The 27413-nt window shown below is 64.5% G+C and overlaps 18 protein-coding genes across 18 annotated transcripts; 9 read left to right on the top strand and 9 right to left on the bottom strand.

Moving 5' to 3' along the window:
* Positions 1-235: 235 nt before the first annotated feature.
* OSTLU_18543 (predicted protein) lies at positions 236-1681 on the top strand (the record flags this gene model as incomplete). The annotated part of the gene is made up of 1 exon (XM_001421978.1): positions 236-1681. One exon carries the CDS (start codon positions 236-238, stop codon positions 1679-1681), a length of 1446 nt encoding a protein of 481 aa, XP_001422015.1.
* A 145-nt stretch (positions 1682-1826) lies between these two features.
* OSTLU_28105 (predicted protein) lies at positions 1827-2246 on the bottom strand (the record flags this gene model as incomplete). The annotated part of the gene is made up of 1 exon (XM_001421851.1): positions 1827-2246. The coding sequence occupies one exon, from the start codon at positions 2244-2246 to the stop codon at positions 1827-1829; it is 420 nt and encodes a 139-aa protein (XP_001421888.1).
* Positions 2247-2598: 352 nt separating this feature from the next.
* On the top strand, positions 2599-3000 carry OSTLU_28104 (predicted protein; the record flags this gene model as incomplete). Its single annotated transcript, XM_001421977.1, has 1 exon — positions 2599-3000. One exon carries the CDS (start codon positions 2599-2601, stop codon positions 2998-3000), a length of 402 nt encoding a protein of 133 aa, XP_001422014.1.
* A 77-nt stretch (positions 3001-3077) lies between these two features.
* OSTLU_13359 (predicted protein) lies at positions 3078-3899 on the bottom strand (the record flags this gene model as incomplete). Its single annotated transcript, XM_001421850.1, has 2 exons — positions 3078-3702; positions 3835-3899. 2 exons carry the CDS (start codon positions 3897-3899, stop codon positions 3078-3080), a joined length of 690 nt encoding a protein of 229 aa, XP_001421887.1.
* A 270-nt stretch (positions 3900-4169) lies between these two features.
* On the bottom strand, positions 4170-4568 carry OSTLU_7983 (predicted protein; the record flags this gene model as incomplete). The annotated part of the gene is made up of 1 exon (XM_001421849.1): positions 4170-4568. A coding segment is annotated over one exon (399 nt), but the record flags the coding sequence as incomplete, so codon positions are not given.
* Positions 4569-5687: 1119 nt separating this feature from the next.
* Positions 5688-6311, top strand: OSTLU_89424 (predicted protein; the record flags this gene model as incomplete). Its single annotated transcript, XM_001421976.1, has 1 exon — positions 5688-6311. A coding segment is annotated over one exon (624 nt), but the record flags the coding sequence as incomplete, so codon positions are not given.
* A 112-nt stretch (positions 6312-6423) lies between these two features.
* OSTLU_18539 (predicted protein) lies at positions 6424-8565 on the bottom strand (the record flags this gene model as incomplete). The annotated part of the gene is made up of 1 exon (XM_001421848.1): positions 6424-8565. One exon carries the CDS (start codon positions 8563-8565, stop codon positions 6424-6426), a length of 2142 nt encoding a protein of 713 aa, XP_001421885.1.
* A 2092-nt stretch (positions 8566-10657) lies between these two features.
* On the top strand, positions 10658-11860 carry OSTLU_37583 (predicted protein; the record flags this gene model as incomplete). The annotated part of the gene is made up of 1 exon (XM_001421975.1): positions 10658-11860. The coding sequence occupies one exon, from the start codon at positions 10658-10660 to the stop codon at positions 11858-11860; it is 1203 nt and encodes a 400-aa protein (XP_001422012.1).
* An 86-nt stretch (positions 11861-11946) lies between these two features.
* Positions 11947-14568, bottom strand: ClpR2 (chloroplast Clp protease, subunit of ClpP peptidase complex; the record flags this gene model as incomplete). The annotated part of the gene is made up of 2 exons (XM_001421847.1): positions 13896-14568; positions 11947-12906 (listed from the first exon to the last, which is right to left on the bottom strand). The coding sequence occupies exon 2, from the start codon at positions 12880-12882 to the stop codon at positions 11947-11949; it is 936 nt and encodes a 311-aa protein (XP_001421884.1). The 5' UTR covers positions 12883-12906; positions 13896-14568.
* Positions 14569-15007: 439 nt separating this feature from the next.
* On the top strand, positions 15008-17377 carry OSTLU_28096 (predicted protein; the record flags this gene model as incomplete). Its single annotated transcript, XM_001421974.1, has 1 exon — positions 15008-17377. One exon carries the CDS (start codon positions 15008-15010, stop codon positions 17375-17377), a length of 2370 nt encoding a protein of 789 aa, XP_001422011.1.
* Positions 17378-17562: 185 nt separating this feature from the next.
* OSTLU_37806 (predicted protein) lies at positions 17563-18198 on the bottom strand (the record flags this gene model as incomplete). Its single annotated transcript, XM_001421846.1, has 1 exon — positions 17563-18198. The coding sequence occupies one exon, from the start codon at positions 18196-18198 to the stop codon at positions 17563-17565; it is 636 nt and encodes a 211-aa protein (XP_001421883.1).
* A 257-nt stretch (positions 18199-18455) lies between these two features.
* On the top strand, positions 18456-18857 carry OSTLU_28094 (predicted protein; the record flags this gene model as incomplete). Its single annotated transcript, XM_001421973.1, has 1 exon — positions 18456-18857. One exon carries the CDS (start codon positions 18456-18458, stop codon positions 18855-18857), a length of 402 nt encoding a protein of 133 aa, XP_001422010.1.
* Positions 18858-19229: 372 nt separating this feature from the next.
* OSTLU_37610 (predicted protein) lies at positions 19230-20618 on the top strand (the record flags this gene model as incomplete). The annotated part of the gene is made up of 1 exon (XM_001421972.1): positions 19230-20618. The coding sequence occupies one exon, from the start codon at positions 19230-19232 to the stop codon at positions 20616-20618; it is 1389 nt and encodes a 462-aa protein (XP_001422009.1).
* A 577-nt stretch (positions 20619-21195) lies between these two features.
* OSTLU_93869 (predicted protein) lies at positions 21196-21504 on the top strand (the record flags this gene model as incomplete). The annotated part of the gene is made up of 1 exon (XM_001421971.1): positions 21196-21504. A coding segment is annotated over one exon (309 nt), but the record flags the coding sequence as incomplete, so codon positions are not given.
* A 56-nt stretch (positions 21505-21560) lies between these two features.
* RPS2 (Cytosolic 80S ribosomal protein S2; Cytosolic 40S small ribosomal subunit protein S2) lies at positions 21561-22382 on the bottom strand (the record flags this gene model as incomplete). Its single annotated transcript, XM_001421845.1, has 1 exon — positions 21561-22382. One exon carries the CDS (start codon positions 22380-22382, stop codon positions 21561-21563), a length of 822 nt encoding a protein of 273 aa, XP_001421882.1.
* A 557-nt stretch (positions 22383-22939) lies between these two features.
* On the bottom strand, positions 22940-24454 carry OSTLU_28091 (MOP(MATE) family transporter; the record flags this gene model as incomplete). The annotated part of the gene is made up of 1 exon (XM_001421844.1): positions 22940-24454. The coding sequence occupies one exon, from the start codon at positions 24452-24454 to the stop codon at positions 22940-22942; it is 1515 nt and encodes a 504-aa protein (XP_001421881.1).
* A 536-nt stretch (positions 24455-24990) lies between these two features.
* On the bottom strand, positions 24991-25554 carry OSTLU_28090 (predicted protein; the record flags this gene model as incomplete). Its single annotated transcript, XM_001421843.1, has 1 exon — positions 24991-25554. The coding sequence occupies one exon, from the start codon at positions 25552-25554 to the stop codon at positions 24991-24993; it is 564 nt and encodes a 187-aa protein (XP_001421880.1).
* Positions 25555-26091: 537 nt separating this feature from the next.
* On the top strand, positions 26092-27129 carry OSTLU_25671 (predicted protein). The gene has a single exon (XM_001421970.1). It carries the CDS (start codon positions 26098-26100, stop codon positions 27118-27120), a length of 1023 nt encoding a protein of 340 aa, XP_001422007.1. The 5' UTR covers positions 26092-26097; the 3' UTR covers positions 27121-27129.
* The last annotated feature ends 284 nt before the right edge of the window (positions 27130-27413 follow it).

Below are 27413 nucleotides of genomic sequence, written 5' to 3'. Positions count from 1 at the left end.
GCCGCAGATCGCGACGCGTTGAGTCGCGCGATCGCGAATCGCGGACGCGCGAGCGTCACATCGCGTCGACGGACGCGCCGAGGGATCGAAAAGCGCTCGAACGATCGAATCGATCGCGAAGAAGATTACATTCTTTCGTTTGATTTGATTTTTGCGCATCGAGCGGCGTTTCGGACGACGCCGTCGGACGCCGCGACGCGCGACGCGCGATCGAGCGTCGACGCGCGCGCGCTCGATGACGCGCGCGCGCGACGCGCGCGCGCCGCGGGCGTGGACGGCGGCGCACAAGCGCGCGCGCGAGCACGACGAGCACGACGACTGGCGACGACGACGGCGACACGTGCTCGCGTTCACGAGCGCCGGGAAGCCGGCGTGGACGCGGTACGGGTCGACGCACGGCGTGAGCGGGCTGTGCGCGACGCTGCAGGCGCTGGGCGCGGTGAGCGCGAGCGCGATGGGGGGGGAGCTGGAGGGCGCGGAGGTCGGGGGGAGGCGGTTGGCGAGACGGGCGAGCGGCGCGATGACGTACGCGACGTCGAGCGATCGAGGCGAGAGCGCGGCGACGCTGGAGAAACATCTGGAGTGGGTCGAGCGGGGGGTGAAGATGCTGGTGACGAACGCGGGATTGGAGACGGCGCTGGCGAAGAATGCGAAATTTGACGTCGGGCGGGCGCTGGCGACGGCGACGCGGGCGGACGAGGTGTTGGGGCAGTTGGCGAGGAATTTGAGCTGGGAGACGTGTTACGTGTTCGATACGTACACGGCGGTGCGCGTGCGAGCGGAGGTGCGGGAGACGGTGGCGCGGGCGATGGTGGAGGCGATGAAGACGGTGACGAAACCGTTCGCGTGCGTGGCGTTCGGAGACGACGGTCGCGTGGGGGCGTACGCGAAACCGCGAGGACATCGACCGACGACGATCGCGGCGAGCGATTTGATCGTGTTGATGAATTTTCTGCGCGTCGTTTCGCGCTGCGAAGGCGACGAAGACTCGTTCACGCGCGTGTGTTTGCCGGAATTTAATCCAGACGGGTTCATGCGCGCGTACACGGCGAGGCTGCGGGCGCGCGACGGCGACGCGGCGGGCGATGAGGGACAACCGGTGAAGTCGACGCGCGCGTCGTCGGGTTCGATCGGGATTTGTATCATAACCGCATCCGCGGACGCGATGGAGGAATGTCGCGCGGCGAGAGACGCCTTGGAAAAGCGCTTGAACGACGACGGCGCTTTGGCGCAGATGGTCGCCGCCGCCGGCGAATCGATGTCCATCGCTAAACTTCCATCCGAAGCCCTCGGTGGGTTTCAGGACGCGAGTGAGCCGCTCTTGCACTTCGTGTACAACCGCCCCGCGCGTCATCAGCACGTTTCTTCCGCGTTCAGTCCGTCGTTGAACGGCGCCGACGTCAAGGCGATTACTCGAGCGTACGCGTCGACGTACACTTCGATGAAAGAGACCGAAGGCGTCGTCGACGCGAGCGGACCCGGACCCAAATTCATCGGCGCCGCGCAGCGCGTTCGATACGAGCGTCGCGCGCGCTTTTCCGTTTTGGCCTGCGTGGGCGGAGATTTTGAGATTTATTTAACTCTCAAACCGTCGACGACGACGACGACGGCGGTGGCGCTGTGCAATCGCCTGTGCGTCTGGCTCCGCGTGCACGAGCCCGAGTTATTCGTGGAGGAGTAGCGTTAGCAGTAGCAGTAGCAGTAGCGATAGCCCGCGTTTTATCGAACCCCTTCCGGCGATGTCTGGCGAGATTAAACCGTAAGCGGCTGCGTTTTACTTCGAACGCGTCGCCGCTCCGTCCCTCGCCGCCCCGCGAGCCCTTCGCTCACCCATCCTCCTCGAACCTATCCGGCGTCCCTCGCACGAACGCCGGCAGCGCGTACCGCCGTCCCAGCGCGTCGAACGTCACCGCCAATCGCGCGTCGCAGCTCACCGCGCCGCTCGCTCGCAGCACCTCGCGCGACGTTTCCTCGTCGAATCGCCCCTCGCAGCACGCCCGCAGCGCCCCCCACACCTCGCTCGACCCCCCGTACGCGCTCGCCGTGTCCCAAAACTCATCCCGTCGCCTCGCGAGCGCGTCGCGCGTGCACAGCGCGTCGGCGTCGTCGCCCACGGCGTACGGCGTCGTCGGCAGGCGCCACGAATCGATGGCGTTCGCGCCGCCGAGCGTCGCGTCGGCCGTCTCGACGTCGTCCGCGGCGCGCGGCGCGTCGACGCGCGGCGCGCTCGACGACGCGCACCCCATCGACGGCGTCGACGCGGCGCGGTGTGACGCGTCGACGCGCGGCGAACGCGCGAATCGTCTCGCCGCGCGCGCGCCCGCGACGAAGACGCCGCGCCGCGCGCGCCGACGCGCGGGCGCGTTTCACCATCGCGCGCGCGCGTCGACGCGCGAGCGCGCGCGATCTTTTTCGCGCGCGACGACGACGCGACGACGACGGATCGATGGATGCGTCGTCGGATCGCATCGCGAACGTCGGTTCCAGTCGCGCGCGTATCTTCATTCATCCGCCGATCCGCGCGACGTCGACACGCGCGCGCGCGCCTCGCGACCGCCCCGAACGCGTCGTCAAAAGCGCGAAAACCTCACTCGCCGCATGTTCGCTGCAAACGCCGCGCCGCGCGCCGTCGCGAACCGTCGCGCGACGACGCCGCGTCGATCGCGAAAACGGATAACGACGATCGCGTCGGCGACGCGGACGCCCGAGGCGCGCGCGACGGAGGCGCAGCGGTGGATCGACGCGTGGAAGTCGGGCGAGACGAAGGCGAACGAGACGCCGGTCGCGAAGACGCCGGGCGAGTCGGCGCGGGAACTGCGCGACGGGGAGCTGGCGATCAAGAAAGGCTTGCTCGGGTCGTTCATCAAGGAGGGCTCCAAGGAGGTGACGGCGGAAGATTATCGAAAGTTTCAGGCGGAGATCGCGGCGAAAAAGGCGGAGGCGCAGCGCAAGATGAAGGAAGCGCGGGCGAACAAGAAGGGACCGTTCGGGTTGTGGTGAGGGAATCGTCGATGATTTGATTTAATGACGACGCGTAAAGAATGTTGAGAGACGTTTGTTTCGTCGCGCGACGCGCGCTAGTCGATTTCGATTTCGCCGCCGTGGCCGCTCACGGGACACGGAATCCCGAATCGCGCGCACGTGATGTAAATGTTCATTTTGATTCGGTCCAAAACCGCGTCGACGCTGTCGAGGGCGGGACGGACGACGACGTCGAATTGTTCGCTCGTCCCCGCCTTGTCCTCGTTGAAGTAGTAATCGATGACGTATCGCACCTCGCGCCCTTCGCGATCGACGTACCAATCGTGTCTATCGAACGGTCGCGCGCCCCCGGTCATCAATCGCGCCATCGCGAGCGGGCTCAACTCGTCCGGTCGTCCGCGAAATCGCAGCAGCATCGGCTGCCCGCGAGCGTACGCGTGCAACTTTTCCCACTGCGCCACGCGTCGCCACGTGTCCTCGTTCATCGCGTTGTGCACCATCACCACGCTGTCCATATCGCTCTCCTCCACGTCCTCGGCTTTATTTTTACGTACCAATGCGTTATAAAACATCTGCGGCGACGGGTACGTCCACGTACCACCATCGCTGCCGCTCTTGGGAATCGTCGAGCGTTCGCGAGCGACGCTCAGCGCGTCCCGTTGTCCCGGCGCCCGCCCTTGCGCCGGCTCGCTCGGCATGTTATTTCGCGGGTCCAGCGCGCTCGCCCCGAATCCGAACCACGAAGCGATGCCTCTGCGCTCGTTCTTCCGGTCGCCATCGCTCGACGTCGACGGCTGCGCGGCGTCGATTTTCGTGTTGTACACGTTGTACACCCCCAGGTTTCCTCGGTACTCTTCCGGCACGGGACACGCGCTGTCGGCGGCGGCAGAGCTAGATTCGCGCGCGCGATCGTACATGGCGCGGCCGCCCTCGCACGGCGGCGCCCGAGGGTCGTCCGCGGTGGCGGACGTGGAGACTTTGGCGCCCATGGCGAGGCGACGAGTGGCGACGGCTGCGGCGCGGGACGAGGCGATACAACGCGGATGATTTCTATTACAATCTCCGACGATTTGGGATGTACGACGGTGATGTGGGTGCTGCGAATGACGCGCTCGAGCGCGAGGTCGCGGTGAGGCTTAGATTTTCTTCTTTTTGTGGTGCGCGTTGCCGCGCTCGCGGCCGCCGAGCTTACGCTTGGCTTTTCGGCCCATGTTTCCGGCGTTCTTTTCTTGAATCTTCGCGAAACGATGGCGTCTGACGTGCTCGATGTCTTTGTCGTGCATGATTTCTTCCGCGAGCGTGCGCTTTTGATCCTTCTTGGCGAGCCTGGCGGAGTAAAAGTCCGCGGCGCCGCCGACGACGGTGCCGACTTGAAAGTGCGTCGGCAGCCTGGAGGTATCGGCGTTCTTGTAGAAACGCTTCGGGTCGTACGCCCCGCGAAGCTTGAGCATGCGCATCTCTCTGCGTAACTCTGGAGTATACTCCACGGCTTTCATGTCGAACCATCCCTTGCCCGCGGTCTTGCGTTCCATCTTTCGCAACTCTCGACGAACCTTGGTTTTGTCGTTCGGGGCGACGAACAATCCGGCGCCTTCCTCGATGAGCTTACGCGTCTCGTACGTCCCTTGCGCGGATGGGTCGTTCTTTTTTAGTTTCACGCGTTCCTTCTTCCGCGTGCGATTCCAACCATCCGTGGGCATCGCGCTCCGCTTTTCGTCCCCTCGCGCCTTCGGCGCGCTCCCGTCGATGCCGCCCTCCTCCTTTAATCTCCTCTCCCTCTGCGCCTTCGCCTCGCTCTCGAGCGTCGGCAACGGCTGCGTGAACTCCTCGATCAGCTTCGTCTGCAATTCATCCACGAACGCCGCCTCCTCCGCCGTGGGTTCAAACGCGGGATCCTCCACGCGTCTCCGAAACGCCTCGAGCTTGCACGCCGTCTCCACGCCGCGCGCGACGTAATACGAAAGCAATTCATGCAGCACCGGATCATCCTTCCGCCGCCACTTATCCTCCTCCACACCGTTCGAATCCGACTCTTCTGACTCCGATTCTTCCCTCTTCTCTTCCTCGTCGCTCGACGCCTCGTCCTCGCTCTCGTCGTCGCCTTCGTCGCTCGAGCCGCCGTCGCCGTCGTCGTTCGCCGCGCTCGCCGCCTTTTGCGCCGACGCCCGTATTCGCCTCGCCAGCGCGTCCTCCACCGACGCCGATTCCGACGTCGACCCCTCGCTCGCCGTCGCGCTCGCCTCGGCGTCCGACGCGCGCTCCGCGTCGTCGTCGTCGTCGCCGCCGCCATCGCCCCGCCGCACGAATTCTTCCAAACGCGCCCGCAGCGTCGCCTTCAGGCCGTCGCTCGGGAGCTCGCGCGCGTCGAGCGCGTCGCGAAGTTCCTTGACTTTCATCGTCGCGCATCGCTCGAGCGTGAGCGGCGTCGTCGACGCGGCCGCGGGCGTCATGACGGCGTCGCGCAATGCCGCGCGTCGCAGAGCTCGACGCGCGTCGACGCGCTCGACGTCGCGCGCGCGCGCGCGGGACGCGAGATGACGACCGCGCGCGCGTGTTGGACGCGCCGCGACGCGCGCGCGTCGATCGCGCGCGTCGCGGGGCGTCGACGGAGCGCCGCATCGGTCGACGCCGCGAGCGCGCGCGCGCGCGCGCGCGCGGCGTCGACCGACGCGGGATCGACCGACGCGGGATCGGCCGGCGCGGGGTTGAACTTGATCGTCATCGGCGGGCGCGGGTGCGGGAAGTCGAGCGTGTGCCGACGGTTGGCGGCGGCCGACAAAAGATTTAAACACATGTCGCTGGACGACCTCATAGTGTACGAAGCCGGCGGCGCGTCGATACCGGCGATCGTGGACGAGCGCGGATGGCGTGGATTTCGTGAGCTAGAGTTTGAGGTGTGCGTGAAAGCGGGACGCGCGTTCGATGGGTTCGCGCTGATCGACGCCGGGGGCGGGGTCGTGACGGATTTGGACGAAAACGGAGAGGAGGTGTTTTCGCAACGCAAGGTGGACGCGCTGAAGGCGAAGGGGGGAGTGATCGTGTTTCTCGATCGAGACGTGGATTATTTGATCGAGAGGATCGCGGGTGATTCGAACAGGCCAGATTTGAACGCGTCGAAGAGTTTTCGGGAGATTATGGAGCGACGTTTGCCGTGGTATAAGAAAGCGGCGGATTTCATCGTGGACGGAGGCGGGAACGACGCGAACGAACGACCGTTGGTGAAGAAGAAGCGCCTCGCGAGTACTATAGCGGCGTACTACTACGCGCAAAGCGGTGTGGAACCTTTGGCCGACCAGTGGTTCCAGTTGGACGTGGGCAAACGGAATTGATGCGCGTCCCGTAAAATTTGCGTTTTGCTCGCTCGTCGCGCGCTTAGCGGCGGTTTTTAATATCAATAATATATGGCAACGTAACGCGTGCTTGAGCTATATTTTACATTCATCACGGTCGTAGTGATGCGTAGTCTGGACCTGAATCCGCGGCATCGCCGTCGAGAAGCGCCTGCGACAACCACGCTAACTTGGTCGGCTCGGGAAACACTTCATCGCTGTCTCGGTACGCCCGGATGGCGTCTCGCGTACTCTTCAACGAACGCGTGGGGAACATGCAGTGCAAATCGCGGTCCGTTAGTGGCACACCTTTGTCCTCCGTCTCGGCGCACAACCATCGGATCTCGCGATTTTGTTCGTCGATCCACGGTCGTCTCTTGTCGAGAGTAAACTCTTCGGTGGGGATCCATCGGCAAATACCGCCCTTCTCCTTCCAGCCGCTCGATCGCGGTTTCGACAATTCCTCGCGAAGCGTCTTGAGTGGTGTCGCACGCCCATCGAGGGCGTCCAAAGACTCTTTTTCAGCGACACGCTTCGCCTTTTCGTCAAACGGGCAACCCAACCAAGGCCCCGGGTACAACGCTCTCGCTTGCTCGTCGAGTTCCTCCGCGCTGAAGATCGATTCAAACTTGTGCGGATGATTATACCCGTGCAAGAAACGCAAAATCGCGGCCGAAGTGATGTGATGAACTTCGTATCCTCCGACCGCGACGACGCCTAGTAAGCGCGTCGTCAACGGGGCGACCATGGCGAGATCGGTGAAATCAAAGTGCATCGTCTCTTCGATCACCGCCTTGAACGCCACACCGCTCGGCTCGCGTTGCTCATCCACCGACATGAAAGATCCCCAGCTACTGTTTCTACTTTGTGATAACGCGCGGGCGTCTGTCGCACGCCTATCTGTCGAATCAGCACCACTCGAGCGACGCGGCGGACGCGGCGGACGTCCCGGCGAAGCGGCGCGAGCCGATTCTTCGTTCGACGCATCATCTTCTCTGTAATCGATCTCATCGCTCGGCGATTGCTCGCCGGCGACATCTATTGTCGCACTCGCGTCGGGGGCTTCGAGAACTTCGGACAAACGTCGGGGCTCGACCTCTTTCGAGCACGCCGCCGGCGCCGTGTTGGCGCACAAGTCCGACGTCATCTCGGCGTTGGAAATGCAAAAGATGTCCCGATTACCCAGAAATCGCGGTGCTTCGAAGACCAACACTGGGCATGGGATGCCTTGTTTCATGCGCTCGTACCCGAAAGGCCACATCCAAGGATCAAGCATGATGCAGCACTGGATTCGAGAATCCATTTGCGCGAGCATCCCCACCGCGGCGCCGCCGAACGAGTGTCCCATGGCGGCGACGCGCGTCAAATCCAATCGCTCGTAAAAGTCGCTTTCAGGATCGGCATTCATCGCCACCACCTGATCCAGGGCGAAAGCCACATCCAGCGCGCGCCAACGCAAGTGCTGATTTCTAAATTTCCACCAGTTGAACGGCACGGTGTCGTTCGGCATGTCGTATCCTCTGAAATCCGCCGTCGACCCGTCCGGATACAACACCAGCGCCGCGTCGTGCGGATGATCGACGGTGACGATGATGTACCCCCAACTCGCGAGCTCTTGCAACAGCGCGCTGTTTTGCTCCTTCATCCCCGTGAATGAGTGCGAAAACACGACCACCGGGAATTGCTCTCCTCGTCCACCCGCGACGGGGACGTCCTCCAGCGCCTCCATGCGAACCAATCGAAAGTAATTCACGCACCACTCTGGCGCCCAAAAGCTCACCGCTAAAGACTTCGCGAGCAAGGGCTCGAGCCAGTTCGCCTTGCGCGGCTTCTTCACCTCCTTGAGCCCGCGCTCGCACGCCGGATACCAAATGTTCGCCATCAATTTTCTGTGCTCGGGAAACGCCCCGCGTCCCTTCGTGTTCAACAACCAACTCTTCCTCGATCGATCCGTCCACATCAGCGTCCTCTTTCCAACCTTATGCGGTCCCGTGGGTTTGGGCATTCGAAACACCGGTATCAACAATCCACTCAGCACGCTCGCGAACGTCGTCGCGCCTCCGCTCAGCGCCGCCGCGCGCCGCGCCCACAGCGGCAATTTACTCCCCGCCGCCCCCACGCTCATGCACACCCCCGTCCCGATGTACGCCGGCACCACCTGCCACCGCGCGCCGTCCACCCTCCACTGCGCGATCACCGCCAGCAGCGGCAGCGCCCGTCTCGCCGGATGCATCGCCGCCAATCGCGCGTCCATCGCCGCCCGCGCCGCCGCGTGTTTCGCATCCTTCCCCGCCCACACTCGCCGCGCGCTCACCACGCTCGCCAGCCACAGCAGCGGTTCCAGCGGTCGATGAAACGGTCCTCGGATCGCGCGGAACGCGCGTCCCAGCGCGCGCCAGACCATCGCTCGACGCGATTAAAAAGTGCGATGAATCGATTCGATTCGATTCGCGACGATTCGCGTCGCGTCGCGCGCGCGCGCCGCCGTGCCCGCGCCTCGCCGCGTCGCGCCGTCCGTCGCCTTCGCCGTCGTCGCCTCGCGCGCGCGCGCGCGTCGCCGCGCGCGCGCGCTCGCGCGTCGTCGTCTGCGGCGTCGGTCTCAACGTTCGAGACGTTTGTGATCGCGGCGCGTCACTGTTTGCCCATACGACGCGACACACCTCGACGCGCGGCGCGCGCGCGGCGCCGCGATGCCGCTCGCGCTGAGCGCGAGCGGCGACAGCTCCCCGCACACGTCCTGGGACCGGGCGCAGCACCGCGCGCTGTGCGGCAGCCGCGCGCGGTGGCGACAAAAGTTGATTAAGATGATGGATAGAGTCGGCGCGGCGTGGCGAAACGACGGCGCGCGACGGGAGCGAGGACAGCGGAGCGGACGAAAGCGACGCGCGAGCGCGCGGGTGATGGTGGCGCGCGCGTGCGCGTGCGCGATGGTGGTGTGGGCGGTGCGATGGATGAGCGACGGACGGGCGGTGTCGAGACGGCGACACGCGCTGAGCGCGAGACGCGCGGACAGAGCGCTCGAGTCGTGGAGCGGCGCCGAGGGAGGCGATGGACGGCGGGCGAAGAAATTAAGCTGTGGGGACCTGGACGCGGGCGATCGAGGACGGTTCGAGGGACCGAATCGAAGGTACAGACCGCGGCGAGTGAGCTCGGCGGGACGGCGGAGGAGCGCGTTGGACAAGGCGCTCGGACGAGGAAAGGCGGCGAAGACGGTGCTGTTGACGGGCGTGCACGCGCACGCGACGTTTGGGGTGAGACTTTTAGAGGAATTTTTGACGCATTACGTCGACTACGGGAAGATTCCGGCGGAGAATGTGTTTATGGTGGTGCACGTCGGAGAGGCTTCGAAATCGCGGTTTGGGAAATTTGAAACGGTGATGAAGAAACGCGGGGTGACGTACTCTAAATACTGGGGCGAGACGCTTTTACACAGCGATTTGTCGAGATATTGGCAACGGCAACTCGCGGGCGTGGCGTGCGAGGAAGATTGGGTGATTTTAGCCGACATTGATGAACATTTATTCGTCCCCGAGCAAGCGGATTTGGGGAGCGAAAAGTATAGCATTCCTGCGTTTCTGGCGCGCGCGGACGCGCTCGGTTTCGAGCTCGTGAACGGTGTTTGGTTCGATCGAATCTCTTCCGATGGTTCCCTTGTCGAGCGCGAGGCGGAGACGTCGTTGCACAAGAGCTATCCGAGAAAGTGTCACGTGGGGCCGGCGTGCGACGTGCGAAGGTCGCCGCCGAATACAAATGGAGCGGGTCAAGTACTTCCGCGCGAAGGCATGGTGATCGCACATAAGCTAAAATTTGACGTCGCCGATGTGCGTGCGCTGCACGATTTCGCGCACGACGACGTTGTTCCGGCGACGGCGTTGGACATTCGTCAGGACAACATTTTCCCAGTGCCAATTTCCGTGCAGCACTACCAGTGGCACGAGGGCGCGGTGGAACAGTTGTACCAAGTCGCTTCGGCGTACGAAGCGTGCGGGTTGGAAGACGCGCGTAAAGCGACGTCAGACTTGGCGACAACGCTGAAGGAAGCAAAAAATGTCGTGAGCGACAAGACGTGTCCGGAGTTGGCGTGCAGCGAGGCGTCGTCCGACGTAGTCGCGCTGGATGTGCGTCGAATCGCCATCGTCACTACTGTTTGGGAGCACGTTGACGGCGTAAGTCGAACGATGAAGCGCTTTGCCAGCTATTTACGCGATCGGGACGATGCGAGTGTGCTCGTCATGTCTCCGGATCTAGCCGAGCGAGATTACGTTGAGGCGAACAATTACCACAGCGTTCACCAACTCGTGGCGCCGGTGCCCGCCGTTGAAGTTCCTGGACGGCCAGAATACAAGATGGCGGCCCCATTGCAAGCCAGGCAACGCGCTGTTCTCGAGGCGTACAATCCTCACGTCGTGCACGTCGCCGCACCTGACATGCTCGGTCACAGCGCGGTGCGTTGGGCCAGAGAAGTTGGCGCGTGCTCGGTGTGTTCATATCACACTGCGTTTGACACTTACATGCAGTACTATCGCGTCAGATTGTTGACCCATCCGATCCAACACTTGCTCAAAGATTTTTATTCCATGTGCGATGTCGTCGCCGTACCGACGTACGCCGCGGCGAACCATCTCCGTTCGATCGGGATTCCCGGAGAAAAGATGGGATTCTTTCCGCGAGGAGTCAATCAAACGTTGTACAACCCATCGATGCGCGATGACGAGTACAGACGAGATGTCTTCGGCGCATCGAGCGACGATATTGTCATTCTATGGGTCGCTCGCATCGTTCGCGAGAAAGGTCTCGGGAGCTTTGTGAAAACGATCCAGTCGTTGAACAAGGTCGCGCAGCGCGAGGCGGATTTACCAAAGTTTCGAGTCGTCGTCGCCGGCGATGGACCGGATTTGGCTTGGGTGCGATCAAGCTTGAAGCAGTTTGAAAACGTGGTGATTCTAGGTCATAAAGGTGGGACAAATCTCGCGAAAACGTACGCGGCGGGAGATATATTCTTCTTCCCGTCGAAGACAGAGGTGATTCCAAACAATCTCATCGAAGCCATGGCTTCAGGGTTGCCCGTGATCACGGATGACGTTGGTGTGAATCGAGCTATAGTGCAAGATGAGGTGAGCGGGATCATTGTGAAGAACACGGCACCATTGCCCGGCGACGTTACCAACTACGTCAACGCAATCAGGCGATTGATGAAGGATAGAGAGCTCGCGAAACGCATGTCTGCCGCAGCGGTGGCGAGCACGAGTGGGTTGACGTGGAAGCGAACATTTGAGTCGCTTCTACACGCGTATGATCGGTGTCGTCCGGGATTGCCCTATGCGAGGCACATTCCGCGAGAAAGCCTCGATCAACCGAAGCTTTTCCCGCCAAACGTCGAAGCCATGGAGAAGCGTCGGGACGTCATCGTCGACGACGGCGCGCCCGAGAACTCGCTCCTCTATCGCATATCGAGAGGTATTACCGGTGGATACGTGCGCTCGCTCGACGAGGCGAAGCGCGATGACGATACCATCGCCTCTCACGGTGTATTCGAACGGAAACGATAGATAATATTTGATCGATCGGGAGTGTTTTAGTGATGTTGGAACTTGTTTTGTTTTGGCAACCTAAAAAATGCGCGCTGGATGTGCTTTTAATAGATACGCTCGAGAACGTACCCAACCATGCCTACTAACGACCGCTTTGCTTCACTATCGGGGAGTTGCCTGAGAGACGCCAGCGCGATGTCGCCCTCTCTCTTCGCCAGTTTTTGAGCCTCCTCCAAGCCGAACTCGTTGACGATCTCAATCGCTCTCTGAAGATCGCCCTCGTTCTCAAACTGCGTCTCAATCAACGCACGCAACTCTGGCTTTGCCCGCAGCGCGAAAATCGTCGGGGCTGTCAAGTTTCCGCTCGCTAAGTCTTGGCCTTGAGGCTTACCCAACTGCTCCTCCGATTGCGTAAAGTCTAAGATATCGTCCACGACCTGAAACGCCAACCCGAGGTGCTTACCGTATTCGTACATGTCAACCTTGACCGACTCGGTCACTTCGCTGAACACCGCCGCGGACTTGCACGACGCCGCGATCAAAGACGCCGTCTTGTTGTGACTCTTTTCGAGGTACTCGTCCAGGGTCAAGTCGCAGTTGAATAGCGCGCCCGCCTGAGAAATTTCCCCGTCGGCGAAATCCGCGATGACTTGCGAGATGAGCTTAATCACCTCCAAGTTGTCCAAGTTCGCCAGGAACCACGACGACTGCGCGAATAAGAAGTCACCGGCCAAAATCGCGACGCGCGCGCCGTACAACGTGTGGATGGTTTCCTTGCCGCGACGCGTATCGCAGTCGTCCAACACGTCGTCGTGCACGAGCGACGCCGTGTGAATCATCTCCGTAATCTCCGCCAACCGTCTCTGTCTATCCGTAATATCGCTCATATGCATCAGTTCCGCCGTCGCACGCGCGACGAGAAACACCAAGACCGGTCGCAGCCGCTTCCCTCCAGCGCCAAAAATTTGATCCGCCGCCGCCAAGAGGAGCGGATTCTTCCTTCCGATGATATCCCTCAAATTCAGGCGCAGCTGTTCCATATCCTCCGCCACCGGCGCCGTGATCTGCGCGATGTCGTATCCTTTCCCCTCATCACTCGATCCGAACGACGTGTTATGCTCCGGATCGAGCTCATCGAACGACGTCGCCACTCGTCCCCCCATCGGCGTCCCGCTCTTATCCTGCGCCGCATCCGGCGCCACCGCGCGTCTCCTCGCGCCTCCCCGCGCGCACGTCCGTCCTCTCGCGCCGCCGCTCGCGCCCGTTCTCCGTCTCATCTCTTCCCTTTCGCGCTCTGATCTCACCGTCGCGCCTTCTCCGCGCGCTCTCGCGCTCGCGCGTCCGCCTCGCGTCGCCGTCCCGCGCGTCCCGCTCGCCCCTCGACTCGTCGCCATCGACCTCACGCTCGTCCACCGTTCCTGCGTCTGCGTCGCGCATCCCGCGCGCGCGCTCAGCGTCGTCGTCGTCGTCGTCGCGCGCATCATCGCGCCTCACCGCGCGCGCCGCGTCCGCGCCGCGTCGCCGTCGCCGTCGCGCGGCGCCGTCGCCGTCGATCCCTCGGTCGGCGCGCGCGTCGCGTCGCGCGTCGTCGAGCGCGCCGAGTCGCGGCGCGAGGGCGCGGGAGACGCGGCGCGAGAGGCGCGAGAGGCGCTCGCGTGCTCGCGCGCGCGCGATCGGTCGGGCGCGGGCGAGCGCGTCGACGTGTGGTGACGTCGGCGCATCATCGACGTCACGGGACGTCATAACTAGGGTTTTAGGATGACGCATTGAAGAGGCGCTGGAGCCCATCAGTGGCGTTTTCGAGGGCGCGGGATCTGGATAGCGCGACGAGGGGACGCGGTCGCGAAGCGCGAAGAATCAAACTATGACAAACGAACGCGCGTAAGGCGCGCCGCGAACGAATGCGAGGAACGAAGCGAACGGTGTCGTGATCATCTCGCGCCCGCGCGCGGACGGTAGAGAATCTTGTCGATGATGCCGTAATCGAGCGCGGCTTCGGGGGTGAAGTGCTTGTCGCGACGAATCTCCTCGGACACTTGCTCGACGGGACGACCGGTGATGTCGCTGATCTTCTTGTTGATCTGACCGCGGATGCGCATGAGCTCTTTACCCTCGTTTTGAACGTCCGAAGCCGAACCGCGGGCGACGCCGGAGGGATGATGAAGCATGATGCACGTGTTCGGGAGCGCCGCGCGCTTGCCCTTGGCCCCGCTCGCCAAGAGTAAACCGCCCATCGCGCGCGCGCTTCCGAACCCCACCGTCCCGACCTCGGCGTTCAGATGCTTCATGGTGTCCAGGATCGCCATCGTGGGCACGATCTGCCCCCCCTCGCTGTTGATGTACAGGTACATCGGCTTGTTTCGATCCGCGCTGTCCAGGAACAACATCGTCGCCACGAGTTGGTTCCCGAGTTCCTCGTCGATCGTCTGCCCGATCCAGATGATCCGCTCTCGGTACAAGCAATTCCAAATATCAACCCACTGCCACATGTTCTCGTTCGGCGTCTTGTACGGCACGCGCGGGACACCGATCGGCATCATCGTCTTCGTCGCGCGTCCGCCTCGCGTCCTCGGCGCGCGCACCGCCCCGCCCGCGCGCTCCGCGAACGTCGCCGCGCGTCGTCGTCCGTCGCCTCGCGCCAGCCCGCGCGCGAGTTTATTCCCATCGACGAATCCGCCGTAGTTTCCGAGCGTCGCGCGCGCGCTCGCCGTCGCCGCGCGTCGCGTCGTCGTCGCCGCGCCCGCGCGCGGTCCCGGTCCCGCGCGCGCGCTCGCGCCGCGCGGCGACGGCGCGGCGCCGCGCGCGGAGACGGTGGACGCGAGCATGCTCTCGTCGCGCGTCGACCGTCGGCGCGCGCGCGGAGACGCGATCGACGCCGCGGTGTGCCGATCGCGCGCGCGGTCCGAGGGTTTCCTCGCGTTCGTGTGTTATTTATACACTACTAAATACACATACCCATGTGTCCGACACCAATACCAGCTCCGTGATACTCACATGGGCTGAAACGTACACACAATGCGTACACGAGTGCGATAAAACGACGCGCCCAGGGGAAAGACGTCGTCCAACGGCCGTCCGCCCGCGCGCGCCATCGCGCGACGCGCGACGCGACCGACGCGCGTCGACGACGCGCGCGACGCCAAAAATTTAATCCTCGACGTCGCCATGAACGCCGACGAGTGCGCGCGGTGCCTGCGCGCGATCGCGGCGCACCGCCCGGACATGAAGCAGTTCGCCGAGCCCGAGGTGGAGGTGGATTACGCGCGCGTCCTCGGCGAGGGCGGGTTCTGCACCGCGTACGCCGCGCGGTTTCGAAACGAAATCGTGTGCGCGCGCGTGGTGGACTCGAACAAGGAATCGCTGGTGGTGAGCGAGGTGGCGACGGTGAGCGATTTGCCGCGGTGCGCGGTCAAGGTGCACGGGTGCGCGGCGACGACGCGGCCGAGCGACGGGAAGAAGTATCTGGCGGTGCTGAGCGAACTCTGCGAGGACGGATGCTTGGAGGATTTCGTGACGCGGGAGCGGGCGAGCGGACGCGCGCTGAGCGAGCGGGTGAAGTTGGATTTGTTCTTGCAGGTGGCGGAGGGACTGGAGGCGCTGAAGGGCGCGCGCGTGGTGTGGAGGGATTTGAAGGCGAAGAATTTGTTGGTGCGGAGCGCGCTGAGGAACGCGTTCGGGACGGTGACGAAGGTGACGATCGGATTCACGGATTGGGGGACCGCGGTGCGGCTGCCAAAGGTTGGGAAGCGGAGGATGACGCTGCAGGGACCGGGGACGTGCGGGTACATCGCGCCGGAGACGCGCGGGCCGCATTACGACTTTCAAGCCGATATGTGGGCGTTCTTGGTCTGGGCCGCGTCCATGTGCTTAGACGTGGAGGTTTTGGTGGATTGTCAGCTGGAAGAAGCGCTCGGGGAGCTGAAGTTGGAGAAGAAGATTGCGGCGACGGCGGGTCAAGAGACGCGCGTCAAGGAGATTCTCGCCAAGTTTGACGACCGCGTCGCGCCGGGATGTCGCGTGTTGTACGAGTTTTTGAAGTCCACGACCTGGGTCGACGCGAACGAGCGGTGGAGCGCGGACGAGGCGATCGAGGAGATGGTGGATTTCCGCGAAGCAAACGATTTGGAGCTGCCCATGGGCGGGTGCACGCCCGCGCGCCCGACGAGTTTCCCAGAGGAGAGCGTGCAGTGCACGGACGTGGACGACGGAGAAGACGACGACGAAGGCGAAGAAGTCGAACAGAGAAGTCCAATGAGCGTGCAAGCGCTGACGCCGGGTCCATTCACGATGACGCCGTACGCGCCGACGCCGTACGCGATGACGCCCGCCATCGATTCGTGCACGCCGGGACCGAGATGGCATCCGCTCATGAACCGACAACTCGTCGAATTGCCGCCGCCGATGTACTTACAGCACGCGCGCGAGCCGGAGGATGACATGCCGCCTCCACGAGAGAAAACGCCCGTCGCGAGCACGCCCGTGGTCACGGTGGCGCGAGTCGCCGTGGACGTCGCGCCCGTCGTCGAGGCGACGCGATCGCCGCTCGGCGTCGTCGACTTGAACGCGGCGACGACGCAGTCAGAAGCTTCGAAGCCACAAAAAAAGCGCCGTGGGCGCCCACCCAAGGTGAAAAACGGTCCGCCACCGGCGAAAAAGTCCAGAGTCGAAGCGCCCGCGAGGGACGATTCGATGGCGCTCGCGCTCGTGCGCTCGAAAGGATGCAGCAAATGTCGATGGGCGTCGAACGGGTGCGGCGCGTGCGATCCAGACACGCCGCGTGCGCCGACAGGGCCACGCGCGGCTGCGGCGAAGAAGAAGACAAAAGCTCCGACGGTGGTGAAAGCGACGAAGAAGACGAAGAGCGCGGCGAAAGCCACCGCATCGAATTCGATGGCGCTCGTCGTCTACGGCACCAAGGGTTGCAGCAAGTGCAGATGGTCCGCGAACGGGTGCGGCGCATGCGATCCCGGCACCGCGCGACTTCCGCGCGGACCAGCTGCGCAAAAGTTGGCACTCGCGGCGAAGAAAGCCACCAAGGCGCCAAAGAAGAAGGCGAGCGTTCGCGCGGACAATTCCATGGCGCTCGTGGTCGTCGGGAAAGGATGCAGCAAGTGTCGTTGGGCATCCACAGGGTGCGGCGCGTGCGATCCAGACACGCCGCGCTCAAAACGCGGACCTCGCGGTGGAACGCCGAAGACCAGGGCGGTGGCGGCGAAGAAGACGACGAAGACCAAGGCAAAGACGGCCCCGCGCGTTCAAACGAAGAGCGCCAAGGGAGTCAACGTCAAGTTCCCATCCAAGTCAAAGGCGAAGGCGTTCATCGACATCAACACGGGCGAACGGAAAATCGTCACGGAGCTCACGCTCGTCCCCGTGCGCACGGCGGACGGTAAGCCCGCTCGCGGTCGACCTCGCGTGTTGCGTCCGCCTCGCACCGAGCTCGGGTGCTCGAAGTGTCGCTACGCCGCCAAGGGCTGCGGCAAGTGTCGCGAGGAACTCGAAGAAGCCAAGCTGCTGCTCGCGCGTAAAAAGTAGCCCTACGTTGTGTGTACTTGTATTACTCGAATCATCGTCGACGACTGTCGACGCTTCGCCATCGCGCGACGCGCCGACGCGAAAATCATCATCACATCACACGTATCGTCGTCTTATTACACGAACCCGACGCCGCTGCTATGAGGCGACCGCGTTCCCAGTCTAAAGCGTCTCGCTCGCCTCGCCTACGTAAACCGCGCCGAGCGTCCCTGTCTCCCCGCCCCGTGTCGCTCTCCGCTACTCCCCACGCTCGTCACCACCCCATTCCTTCGCATCTTCGTCAGCGTGCTCGACAACCAATCCAGTCCCTCGTACAGCCCCAGCCCTTGCGTCGCGCACGACGCCTGCACGTGCCACCTCCGTCCCTTCAGCGACGGCAGTTCAAACGCCTCCACCAGCTCCGCCGTCGTCATCGCCCCCTTCAGGTCCTGTTTATTCGCGAATATCAATATCGCGCTGTTTCGCATGAACGCGTCGTTGACGATGCTGTAAAACTCCTCCTTCGCTCGTCTCGCGCGCTCTCGATCGAGGCAATCCACCACGAAGATCAACCCGTCCGTGTTGTTGAAGTAATGCCTCCACAGCGGTCGCAGCTTCTCCTGTCCGCCGACGTCCCAGACCGTGAACACGACGTTCTTGTACTGCACCTTCTCGACGTTGAACCCGAGCGTGGGCACCGTGCTCAGGACCTCGCCGATGTGCAGCTTGTACAGGATCGTCGTCTTCCCGGCGGCGTCCAGGCCGAGCATGACGACGCGCATGTCCACGTTGCCGAAGTACTTGTCGAACAGCGTCCGCGCCTGGCTCAGCGCCGCGCCCATGGCGCGCGACGGCGACGGCGCGCGCGGCAGATTGTGACGCAACGGGACATCGATTCGCGCGCGCGAGCACCGTCATGGCGCGCGACGACGACGCGAACGACGACGAGGACGCGCTGATCGATTACGAAGCCATGGAAGCGATGGACGACGCGCGCGCGGTCGACGCCGAACGCGAGGTCGAGGAGGGGGAGGTGACGGCGCGCGACGCTCGGGACGCGCGCCGCGCGGCGACGACGACGACGCGCGACGACGACGCGATGCTCGACGTCGACGATCCGACGCGCGTCGAGATGCGCGAAGAAGATTTCAAGTGCGCCGAACGCGTCGCGGCGACGATCGAGGAGCCGAAGCGACACCTGATGCGAAGGCTCGCGCGCGCGTTCGGCGGCGACGCGATGGACGCCGCGCTGCGAGAGACGCTTCGAATCGAACGCGAGGGCGGGTCGAAGTACGAGGCGGGCGCGACCGGGAGCGGGATTTGGCGACGACGCACCAAGGCGGGGTGCTTTTTGTGGGTGTTCAAGCGCGCGCACGGCGGGGCGAAACTCGAGGCGGCGCTGCGAGAGAGCAAAGCCGTCGACAAGGCGCTGCGCGCGAGACGGCGAGGCGAATTCGGCCGACGGGGGGGCGCGCGCGGGCGCGGGCGCGGGCGCGGGTGACATCGGGTGATCGCGAGGTGACGTCGCGCGCGCGCGGCGAGCGCGCGACGAGCGCGGAGAATAGGAATAGGAATAGCGCTGTACGTTGAACGTCGAACGAGACGCGAGGCGACGAGGCGCGACGAGCGCACACGCACGCGCGCGCGTCGGCGCCCGCGCGATTCTCCGGACGCGCGCGCGCGATCGATAGAACGCGCCGCGATGCCTCGCGTCGGCGCCGCGCGCGTCTTCGCGCCGTCAGCGCGCGCTATGAAGCCGCCGCGCGAGCGTTTGGATAACGCCGCTCGACGCCCGCGCGCCGCCGTGCGCGCGCGTCACGCCGCGGTGGACGGTCACGACGCGTTGGACGCCGCGGACGTGGATACCACGTCCATGCCCGCGATTTACAGCGCCCCGGACGGGAGCAAAGAGGCGGCGGTGCTGGAAAAGCTGCGACGGGTGATCGACCCAGACTTTGGCGAGGACATCGTAAACTGCGGCTTTGTCAAAGCGCTGAACGTGGACGAAAGCGCGGGAAACGTGCTGTTTGCGATTGAATTGACGACACCGGCGTGCCCGGTGAAGGCGGAATTCGAACGGCAGGCGAAGGCGTTCGTCGGGGAGTTGGAATGGGTGAAGAACGTGCGGGTGACGATGACGGCGCAGCCGGCGAGAAACGACGCGCCGGAGACGGTTGAGGGATTGCGCAGAGTGCGACACATCATCGCGGTGAGCTCGTGTAAGGGCGGAGTCGGGAAATCGACGACGAGCGTGAACTTGGCGTACACGCTGGCCATGATGGGGGCAAAGGTGGGGATTTTGGACGCCGACGTCTACGGACCGAGCTTGCCGACGATGATTTCGCCCGAATCGCCGGTGTTAGAGATGGATAAAGGCACGGGAACGATCACGCCGGTGGAGTACGAGGGAGTGAAGGTGGTCTCGTTCGGGTTCGCCGGACAAGGGAGCGCCATCATGCGCGGACCGATGGTGAGCGGGTTGATTAATCAACTCTTGACGACGACGGATTGGGGCGAGCTGGATTATTTAATTCTCGACATGCCACCGGGAACTGGGGATATTCAGTTGACGCTGTGCCAAGTCGTCCCCATCACCGCTGCGGTCGTCGTGACAACGCCGCAAAAGTTAGCCTTCATCGACGTCGAAAAAGGTGTGCGCATGTTTGCCAAGCTAGCGGTGCCGTGCGTGAGCGTCGTAGAAAACCTGAGTTACTTTGAAGTCGACGGCGTCAAACACAAACCCTTCGGCGAGGGCAGTGGCGCGGCGATTTGTGAGCAATATGGCGTGCCAAACTTGCTGCAAATGCCCATCGTGCCCGAGTTGAGCGCGTGCGGGGACACCGGTCGGCCGCTCGTGTTGCGAGACCCGGCGTGCAAGACGAGCTCGAGGTACCAAGACGTCGCCGCCACCGTCGTTCGAGAGGTCGCCAAGCTTAACAACGGAAAGAAGCCGCGCGTCGATATCGATCCAGGTTATGATGGCGCGTTTCGCGTCGAACTTCCCGGGGAGAATGACGATAAGCCGTTTTGGATCACGGCGAAAAACGTTCGCATGTCCGACACGAGCGCTCGCGTCAAGGGCAGCGACGAGTCCCCGGACAGGCTCTTAAACGGCACCCCGATCCCGGACGATATCGCTCCGATAGAAATGTCCGTCATCGGAAACTACGCCATGTCCGTGACGTGGCCGGACGGCTTGAGCCAGGTCGCCGCCTTCAACACGCTCGCCAAGCTCGAGCGTCTCCCCGCGCGCGCGTCTTGATGGACGCGCACCACGCGACGTAGGCCAACATTCAGTATTACATTAGAGCTTACGTCGCTCGCTCGCTCGCTCGCTCGCTCGCTCGCGATGCGTCCCGTCGTCCCTACGCGTCCCGCTGTCCCGCTGTCCCGCTGTCCCGCTCACCTCGGTGGCGCTTTTCGACGAGACGAGTCGTCGCGTCAGAGCGCGACCGGTCGACCGGGCGCGCGGCGCGCGCGCGCGGCGGATGTCCGCGGACGCGTTCGCGCGATGGAAATCCGTCTCGCGCGCGCGCGTTCGACGCGGAGAGACGATGCGACGCGCGTTCGCGGAGTGGCGATTCGTCGCCTCTGACGCGGTGCGACGCCGCGCGGCGCGCGCTGCGGTCGCCGATGCGCGTCGCGCGCGGGCGCTCGCGCGCGCGTTCTCCGCTTGGCGCGAGCGCAGCGCACGCGCGGATCCGGCGGCGCGATTGGAGGCGCATCGCGCGCGATGGGCGAGACGACGCCGACGCGGTTGGCTGCGAGCGTGGTTTCGAGCGGCTCGAGAGAGCGCGCGCGAACGACAGCGCGCGTTGGACGCGGTCAGGGATAAAGAAGTGCTCGAGGCGAGGTTGATGGTGCTGCGAGCGACGGCGGAGCGGGATGCGGCGATGGAGAAGGCGAAGGCGACGGAGAATTTGTATCGCGCGATGGAATTTAGAGAGCGCCAGACGGCGAAGAGACGGAACGAGAAGGCGGTGGTTCGACCGCACGTCCCAGTCAGCGATGGTCGCGAAGCGCAGAAACGTAAAGCGCTCGTACGCATTCTCCACTCGCTTCGAGCGCACGCCGTGGCGCAGTTGGAGCGCATCGATGGGCTCGAGTACGACGAACGCATTCGCAACGCCGCGCGGATCGGGCGATAGTTTGTTTACGAAGATTGTTGTATCATAAACTCTAGCTACGTAAAACTCGTCGACGTCTAGTAATCGCGAGCCTTGCGGTCCGGCTTGGAGAGCAAATCGGTGAATTCCTGCGCCGGCGGCTTCGCGAAACGAGTCTCAGCCCACAAATCCGGCGTCAAGAAGCCGTAAGAATTCTTGAGCGCTTCGTACGTCGCCTTCACGGAGTTACCGAGCGTACGGGTGTGACCTCTAGAGCACGTGTACACGTCGTGGAGACCCGCCATGGCGAGCACCTTCTTAACGGTACCGGACGCGACGATACCCGCACCACGCGGCGCCGGGATGAGACGAACGTGCACGGAACCGCACTTGCCGTGAACCTTGGTCGGGATGGTGTGCGGCTCACCGAGCTTGGAGCCCCAGTAACCTCGGCGCACCGGAACGATGTTGAGCTTGGCCAAAATCATAGAACCTTGGATCGAGTGCGCGACTTCCTTGCACGCCTTGACACCGAGACCGATGTGACCGTTGCAGTCGCCGACGACGACGAACGCCTTGAAGCGCATGCGCTGACCCGCCGTGGTTTGCTTTTGAACCGGGCAAATCTTCATAACTTCATCCTTAAGCTCCCCACCGATGAAGTGTTCAACGATTTGGTGCTCCTTGATCGGCAAAGAGAACAAGAAGATGTGTTCGAGCGACTTGATCTTCCCTTGTTGCACGAGACGACCGAGCTTGGTGCACGGCACCCACACATCCTTGTCGTCGCCGCCGCGTCCGCGTCCGCGTCCGCGTCCGCGTCCGCGATCGCCGCGTCCGCGATCACCGCGACCGCGATCACCGCGACCGCGTTCACCACCGCGGCCGAAACCGCGGGAGAATCCGCCTCGATCAGACATTATTCGCTGTGTTCTGCGCGCGAGACAGTCGCGTCCCAAAGTCAGTCCCATCGTCCGTCGATCACAGATCGCCATCCTCCATCCCACGCCCGCGTCCTTTCCCACCCCACGCGCGCGCGAACGACGCGAGAGCGTTTTTGTCATCCGATTCCACGCCCTCGCGCGTCGTTCGACGCTCGCGCGCGGCGCGACGCGCGTTCGCGTTCGACGCGATCGCGATGTCGCAAAGCCCTAACGCCGACCGTCGTCGCGTCGTCGCCGTCGCGCGCGCGACGTCGATCGAGCGGCGCGGCGTCGCGCGACGAGAGTGATGCGCGCGCATCGCGCGGTCGCGTCGTCGGGGTCGCACCTCGAGTCGACGCTCGTTCGCGAGCGCGTTGAAAAGACGGAGCGGGACGCGCCGCGCGCGAAGGGTTTCGCGTGCGTGAGTATCGTGATAAACACGGATTTTGGCGAGGGCGCGGGTCGACGGCGCGCGCGACGGCGCGCGCGACGACGCGCGACTGTGTCTACGACGTTATGTATTACAGGTCACGATACACGTGTTCCATCGTTTATTAAGACGTGGTCGGGGTTGGGGTTTGGCCGACGTCGGCGATGCCCTCGAGACCGGCGAAATTGTCGGCGGCGGCGGCGAGGTCGGTTTTCGAAGCGTCGGCGACGGCGGATAACGACTTTCGCAGAGGGCTGTTCGCGGCGCGTAAACGGACGGCGTTGATGACCAAACGAACGCAGTGGAACTGGAAGAGTGCGATCCAGGAAGCGCGAACGCCGAAGCCGTTGGCGGATAAAATGGACAGGGTGACGCAGCTCAGCGCGGCGTTGGGGACGTAGGAGAGAGACATGAAGACGCCGTCGCGCGCGGCGAGGAGACAACCTTCGGATGCCATGCTACCAGTGTGCGCGAAAAGCGCCAAGGCCATGAATGGGATGGCTTGATTCATGAGATCGATCACCGGCGCGCTCTTCGTGAACATTTGCGGGAACAGGCTCGGCACTAAACCGCTCGTGGCGGCGTTGAAGCCGCCGATGACGACTCCGACGAGCATGATGTTGAACGCGAGCTTGGAAGCCTTTTCAAAGTTACCGAGTTGAGGCGGTAAGAAGGCCTGCGCCGCCTGACTCACGCCCTCGCCGACGACGGCGAAAAAAAAGTACACGGTCAAGAGCACGCCGTTCGCCGCGGACGCCTCCGGGGAGATGGCCGTCGCGGATCGCACTATGGCACCAACAAAGATACACTTTATGAGCGCCACCATCATCACCGGCCCGGCGATCGACTTCAAACGCTCGAGATAATCATTTCTCGGCTTCTTAAATGGTAGACGCAACGCTGGTGCGCCCACGTTGCGCACCGCGCGCGATTCCTTCGTCGACGAAAACGCCGACGTCTTCGCGCGCTCCTTCGCCTCGCGCAACATTTCCTTAACCTTGTCTATTTGCGGCCCTCGACGCACGAGCGCTCGGATGAGGAGCGCCATGGTGATGACTTGTGATGCGCTCGTCGCCCAGGCGGCGCCGGCGATCCCCCAACCTAACCCGGTGACGAACCATAAATCCAGCACGAGGTTGAGCACCGTCGTCAGCGTCACCGCCTTGAGCGGCGTCCACGGATCGCGAACGGCTAAAAACGCGGACTGCGCCACCGCGCTGATGATCCCCGCGGGAAGTGCCAATATTCTAATCACGCTGTACGCGCTCGCGTAGGGCAAAAGCGCCACATTCGCGCTCCCCACGTATCTCGCGAGCGCCGGCTCGTGCGCCGCGATTAACAAAACCGCCGAAATCGCCGCCACCCCCGACGCCGTCATGATCGCCGACGCCACCGTGCGCTCGTCTTCATCCTCCGCCCCACCGCGTCTCGCGAGCAATCGATCCTGTCCCACCATCGACGTCGTCGCCACGGCGAACCCGGTCGCCAGCAAATAAAACGGATACCCCGCGTACACGCTCCCCGGCGCGATAGCCGCGAGCTCCAGCGTCCCGCTGCTCAGCCCGACCACCGACGTGTCCACCAGCGACAGCAGCGGATCGCACAGCCATATCGCCATCGTCGGCAGCGTGAATCGCATCAAATCTTTCACCGACGCCTCCTTCGTCGCGTCGTCGTCGTCGCTCGAGTCGCTCGAGTCGTCGCTCGAGTCGTCGTCCCTCGTCCCGCTTCTCGTCCCGCGCCCGCGCCTCGCCTCGCGCGCGTCGTTTTCGTCCTCGCGCGCCGCGGGCGCGAGCGCGGCGTCGACGGGCGCGTCGCGCGCGATCGGGCGTCGCGCGCCGTCGCGCGCGCCGTCGTCGCGCGCCGAGTCGCGGCGAAAGAGTCTTCGGGACGCCGCCGCCGACGCGCGCGCGAGGGCGCGCGGGCGCGCGGGCGGCGCGCGACGCGCGACGCGCGACGCGCGAGCGAGGCGCGCGCTCGGGACGCGGCGCGGCGCGAGCGGGCGAAGCATGGCGCTCGCGAGGCGCCCTCTGAGGTTGGGCGTCGGCGCGCGCGCGAGCGACGGCGACGCGGCGCGACGAAATCGAACCGACGCGGTGTCGATGAATCCCGGACGCGACGCGCGCGAGAGGCGCGAGAGGAGGTTACATAAATACGTAAATACAAGCGGCGAGACTACGAGGCGGAGGCGGCGTAGGCGATGGTCAAGGATTTGGCGACCGCCTCGACGCGCTCGACGACGCGCTCGGCGTCGTCGGCGCGGAGGCGCGCGCGGAATCTGGCGAGAAACTTGTCCGGGTGCCACCGCTTCACGCAGCGGTGGTACGCGAGCTTGCGCTCGCGATCGGTGGCGCTCGCGCCGCCGGCTTCGCGGTCGAGGAGCTCTTTCATTTTCGGCGGCCAAGGAACGTCGGCGTAGCGAAGCGGTTCCGACGACGCGCCCGAGTCGGCGTCCAACCGCGCCCAAGCTTCGTCGTACTTTTGCCAACGCCTCGCGCGCGATTTTTCCTTCTTCGCCCGATCTTCCGCTTTTTTCTCCGCCTTCTTCTCCGCTTTGCGAGACTCGCGCTCTTCGTCCTCGGCTTCCCACCGCGCCCACTTTTCCCGCTCCGCGCGCTCCGCCTCGGCGCGCGCGCGCGCGTCCTCGTACCCCACCCCCTCCTGATACCCACCGTACCCGAACGCCCCCGTCCCCTGCACGACGTCGACGCCGTCGCTCGCGTTCCGATCGCGTCCCATCCATCGCGTCACCGGCGCCGCCGCCGCCGCGTCTCGCGCCACCCACGCGCTTCCGTTCCACGCCCGCGTCTCCAGCGCCCCTCCCGCGCCGCCCGACCCCCCCCCGCGCGCGCGCCCATCGCGCCGCGCGTCCTGCGACCCCGGTCCGACGAACCGCGCGCGCGCGCCGACCCGATCCAGCGCGCGCGTCGCCGCCGCGCACGCCGCCGCCGCGCACGCCGCGACGATCGCCCCCGTCCGCGCGCGCCGCGCCCCGATCGAGACCTGTGCCGTCGTCGGCGTCGCCGCCGCGCTCACCGCCGCGATCAGCGCGCACGCCGCGAGCGTCAGCGCGCACGCGTCGCGCGCGCGACGGACGAGCGCGCGTCGGCACGCGAATCGCGAATCCATCGTTCGCGCCGCGTCGTCGCGTATCGCGGCGGCGTCGCAGGAACGTTCGCGCGCCGGAGATGGCGCGCGCGTCGGCGGTCGTCGCGACGCGCGCCGTCGCGATGCGCGACGGCGCGGTGTGACGGATGCGATCGATCGGCACGTCGCGACGCGATGTTCGATCGACGGACGCGCGCGATCGCGCTCGCCGCGCTCGCGGGCGCGGCGTGCGGCGCGGGGGCGTATTACGCGTGCGCGTCGCGCGTCTTCGCGCGCGACGACGACGACGACGACGACGACGACGATGACGACGATTACGACGACGACGACGCGCGGACGAGGCGCGCCGAAGCGTCGACGTCGAAAAAGCGCGCGCCGATCGACGTGAAACACACGCGCGAGGTCTCGCGGACGTACGAGGCGCTCGAGCTCGCGTTCGCGACGCACGGGCTGGACGCGACGACGACGACGGCGCGGCGGCGGTTTCGCTTCGCGCGCCGCGCCGACGTCGGGACGCGGCCGAAGACGTACGCGGAGATGGGCATGCCGAGCGATTGCGCGAGATTGGTGATACTGACGATGGAGGACGCGCCGGCGATCGTGAGCGCCGCGGAGCGGGCGACGCGAGAGTTGACGCGGCTGTGCGGGACGACGATGGACGCGTACGCGCCGGGACGAGGAAGCCTGCACGTGACGCTGTTTCATCTGAGTCGGACGTTCGAGTACGTGCGCGCGCCGGTGGAGTTCGCGAGCGCGGCGACGCTGCCGCCGAACGCGCCGAACGCGCGCGAGGACGCCGTCGCGTACGAGGAGAGCGCCGTGGCGGAGGCGCTGCGCGGGTGCGGCGAGTGCGAGCTCGAGGTCGATCGCGTCTGCCTGGCGCCGAGCGGGTGTCTCATTCTTTGTTTCAACGACGTTCACGGGAACGTGCAGACCATTCGCGAGAGATTGGCTCGGAGCGCCGTCGGCGCCGCGCGAGCGCAGAACGACACGGTGCACTGCACGCTCGCGCGACTCTTCGCCAGAGCCGACGGCTTTCAGATGGACCCAGAGCGCGCGCGCGCCGTGCAGGCCATGTGCGCCACCGTCACCAGCGCCCTTCGCGGCGCCCGTTTCAAGGCGCGCAGCGCGACGTACTGCGTCGAGCGCACGTTCAGTCACTGCGACGGTCGCCGCGCGAGAATCTCTCTAGGCTAGCTCTTCGGGACAGTTTGCAACCGCGATCCGCACTCCGCGACGCCCTCGAGCGCGACGCGCGCGCGGCGAACGACGCGCGACATGGACGAACCGCGACGCGCGCGCGCGGCCGAGCGCGCGCGCGGCGCGCCGCGGCGGCGCGATGAAAACCCGAAAGCGTCGAGACCGGTGCGCGCGCGCGCGGCGCCCGAACGGCGCGCGCGCGACGACGGCGACGGCGAAGACGCGACGACGCGCGATGCGCGACGAGAGGTGTTCTCGATCGCGAGAGCGACGAAAGCGACGAAGAGGGA

The sequence above is a fragment of the Ostreococcus lucimarinus genome, chromosome 16, assembly GCF_000092065.1.
Source record: "Ostreococcus lucimarinus CCE9901 chromosome 16, complete sequence".
Classification (NCBI taxonomy): Eukaryota; Viridiplantae; Chlorophyta; class Mamiellophyceae; order Mamiellales; family Bathycoccaceae; genus Ostreococcus; species Ostreococcus sp. 'lucimarinus'.
This window is presented reverse-complemented; position numbering and strand designations above follow the sequence as displayed.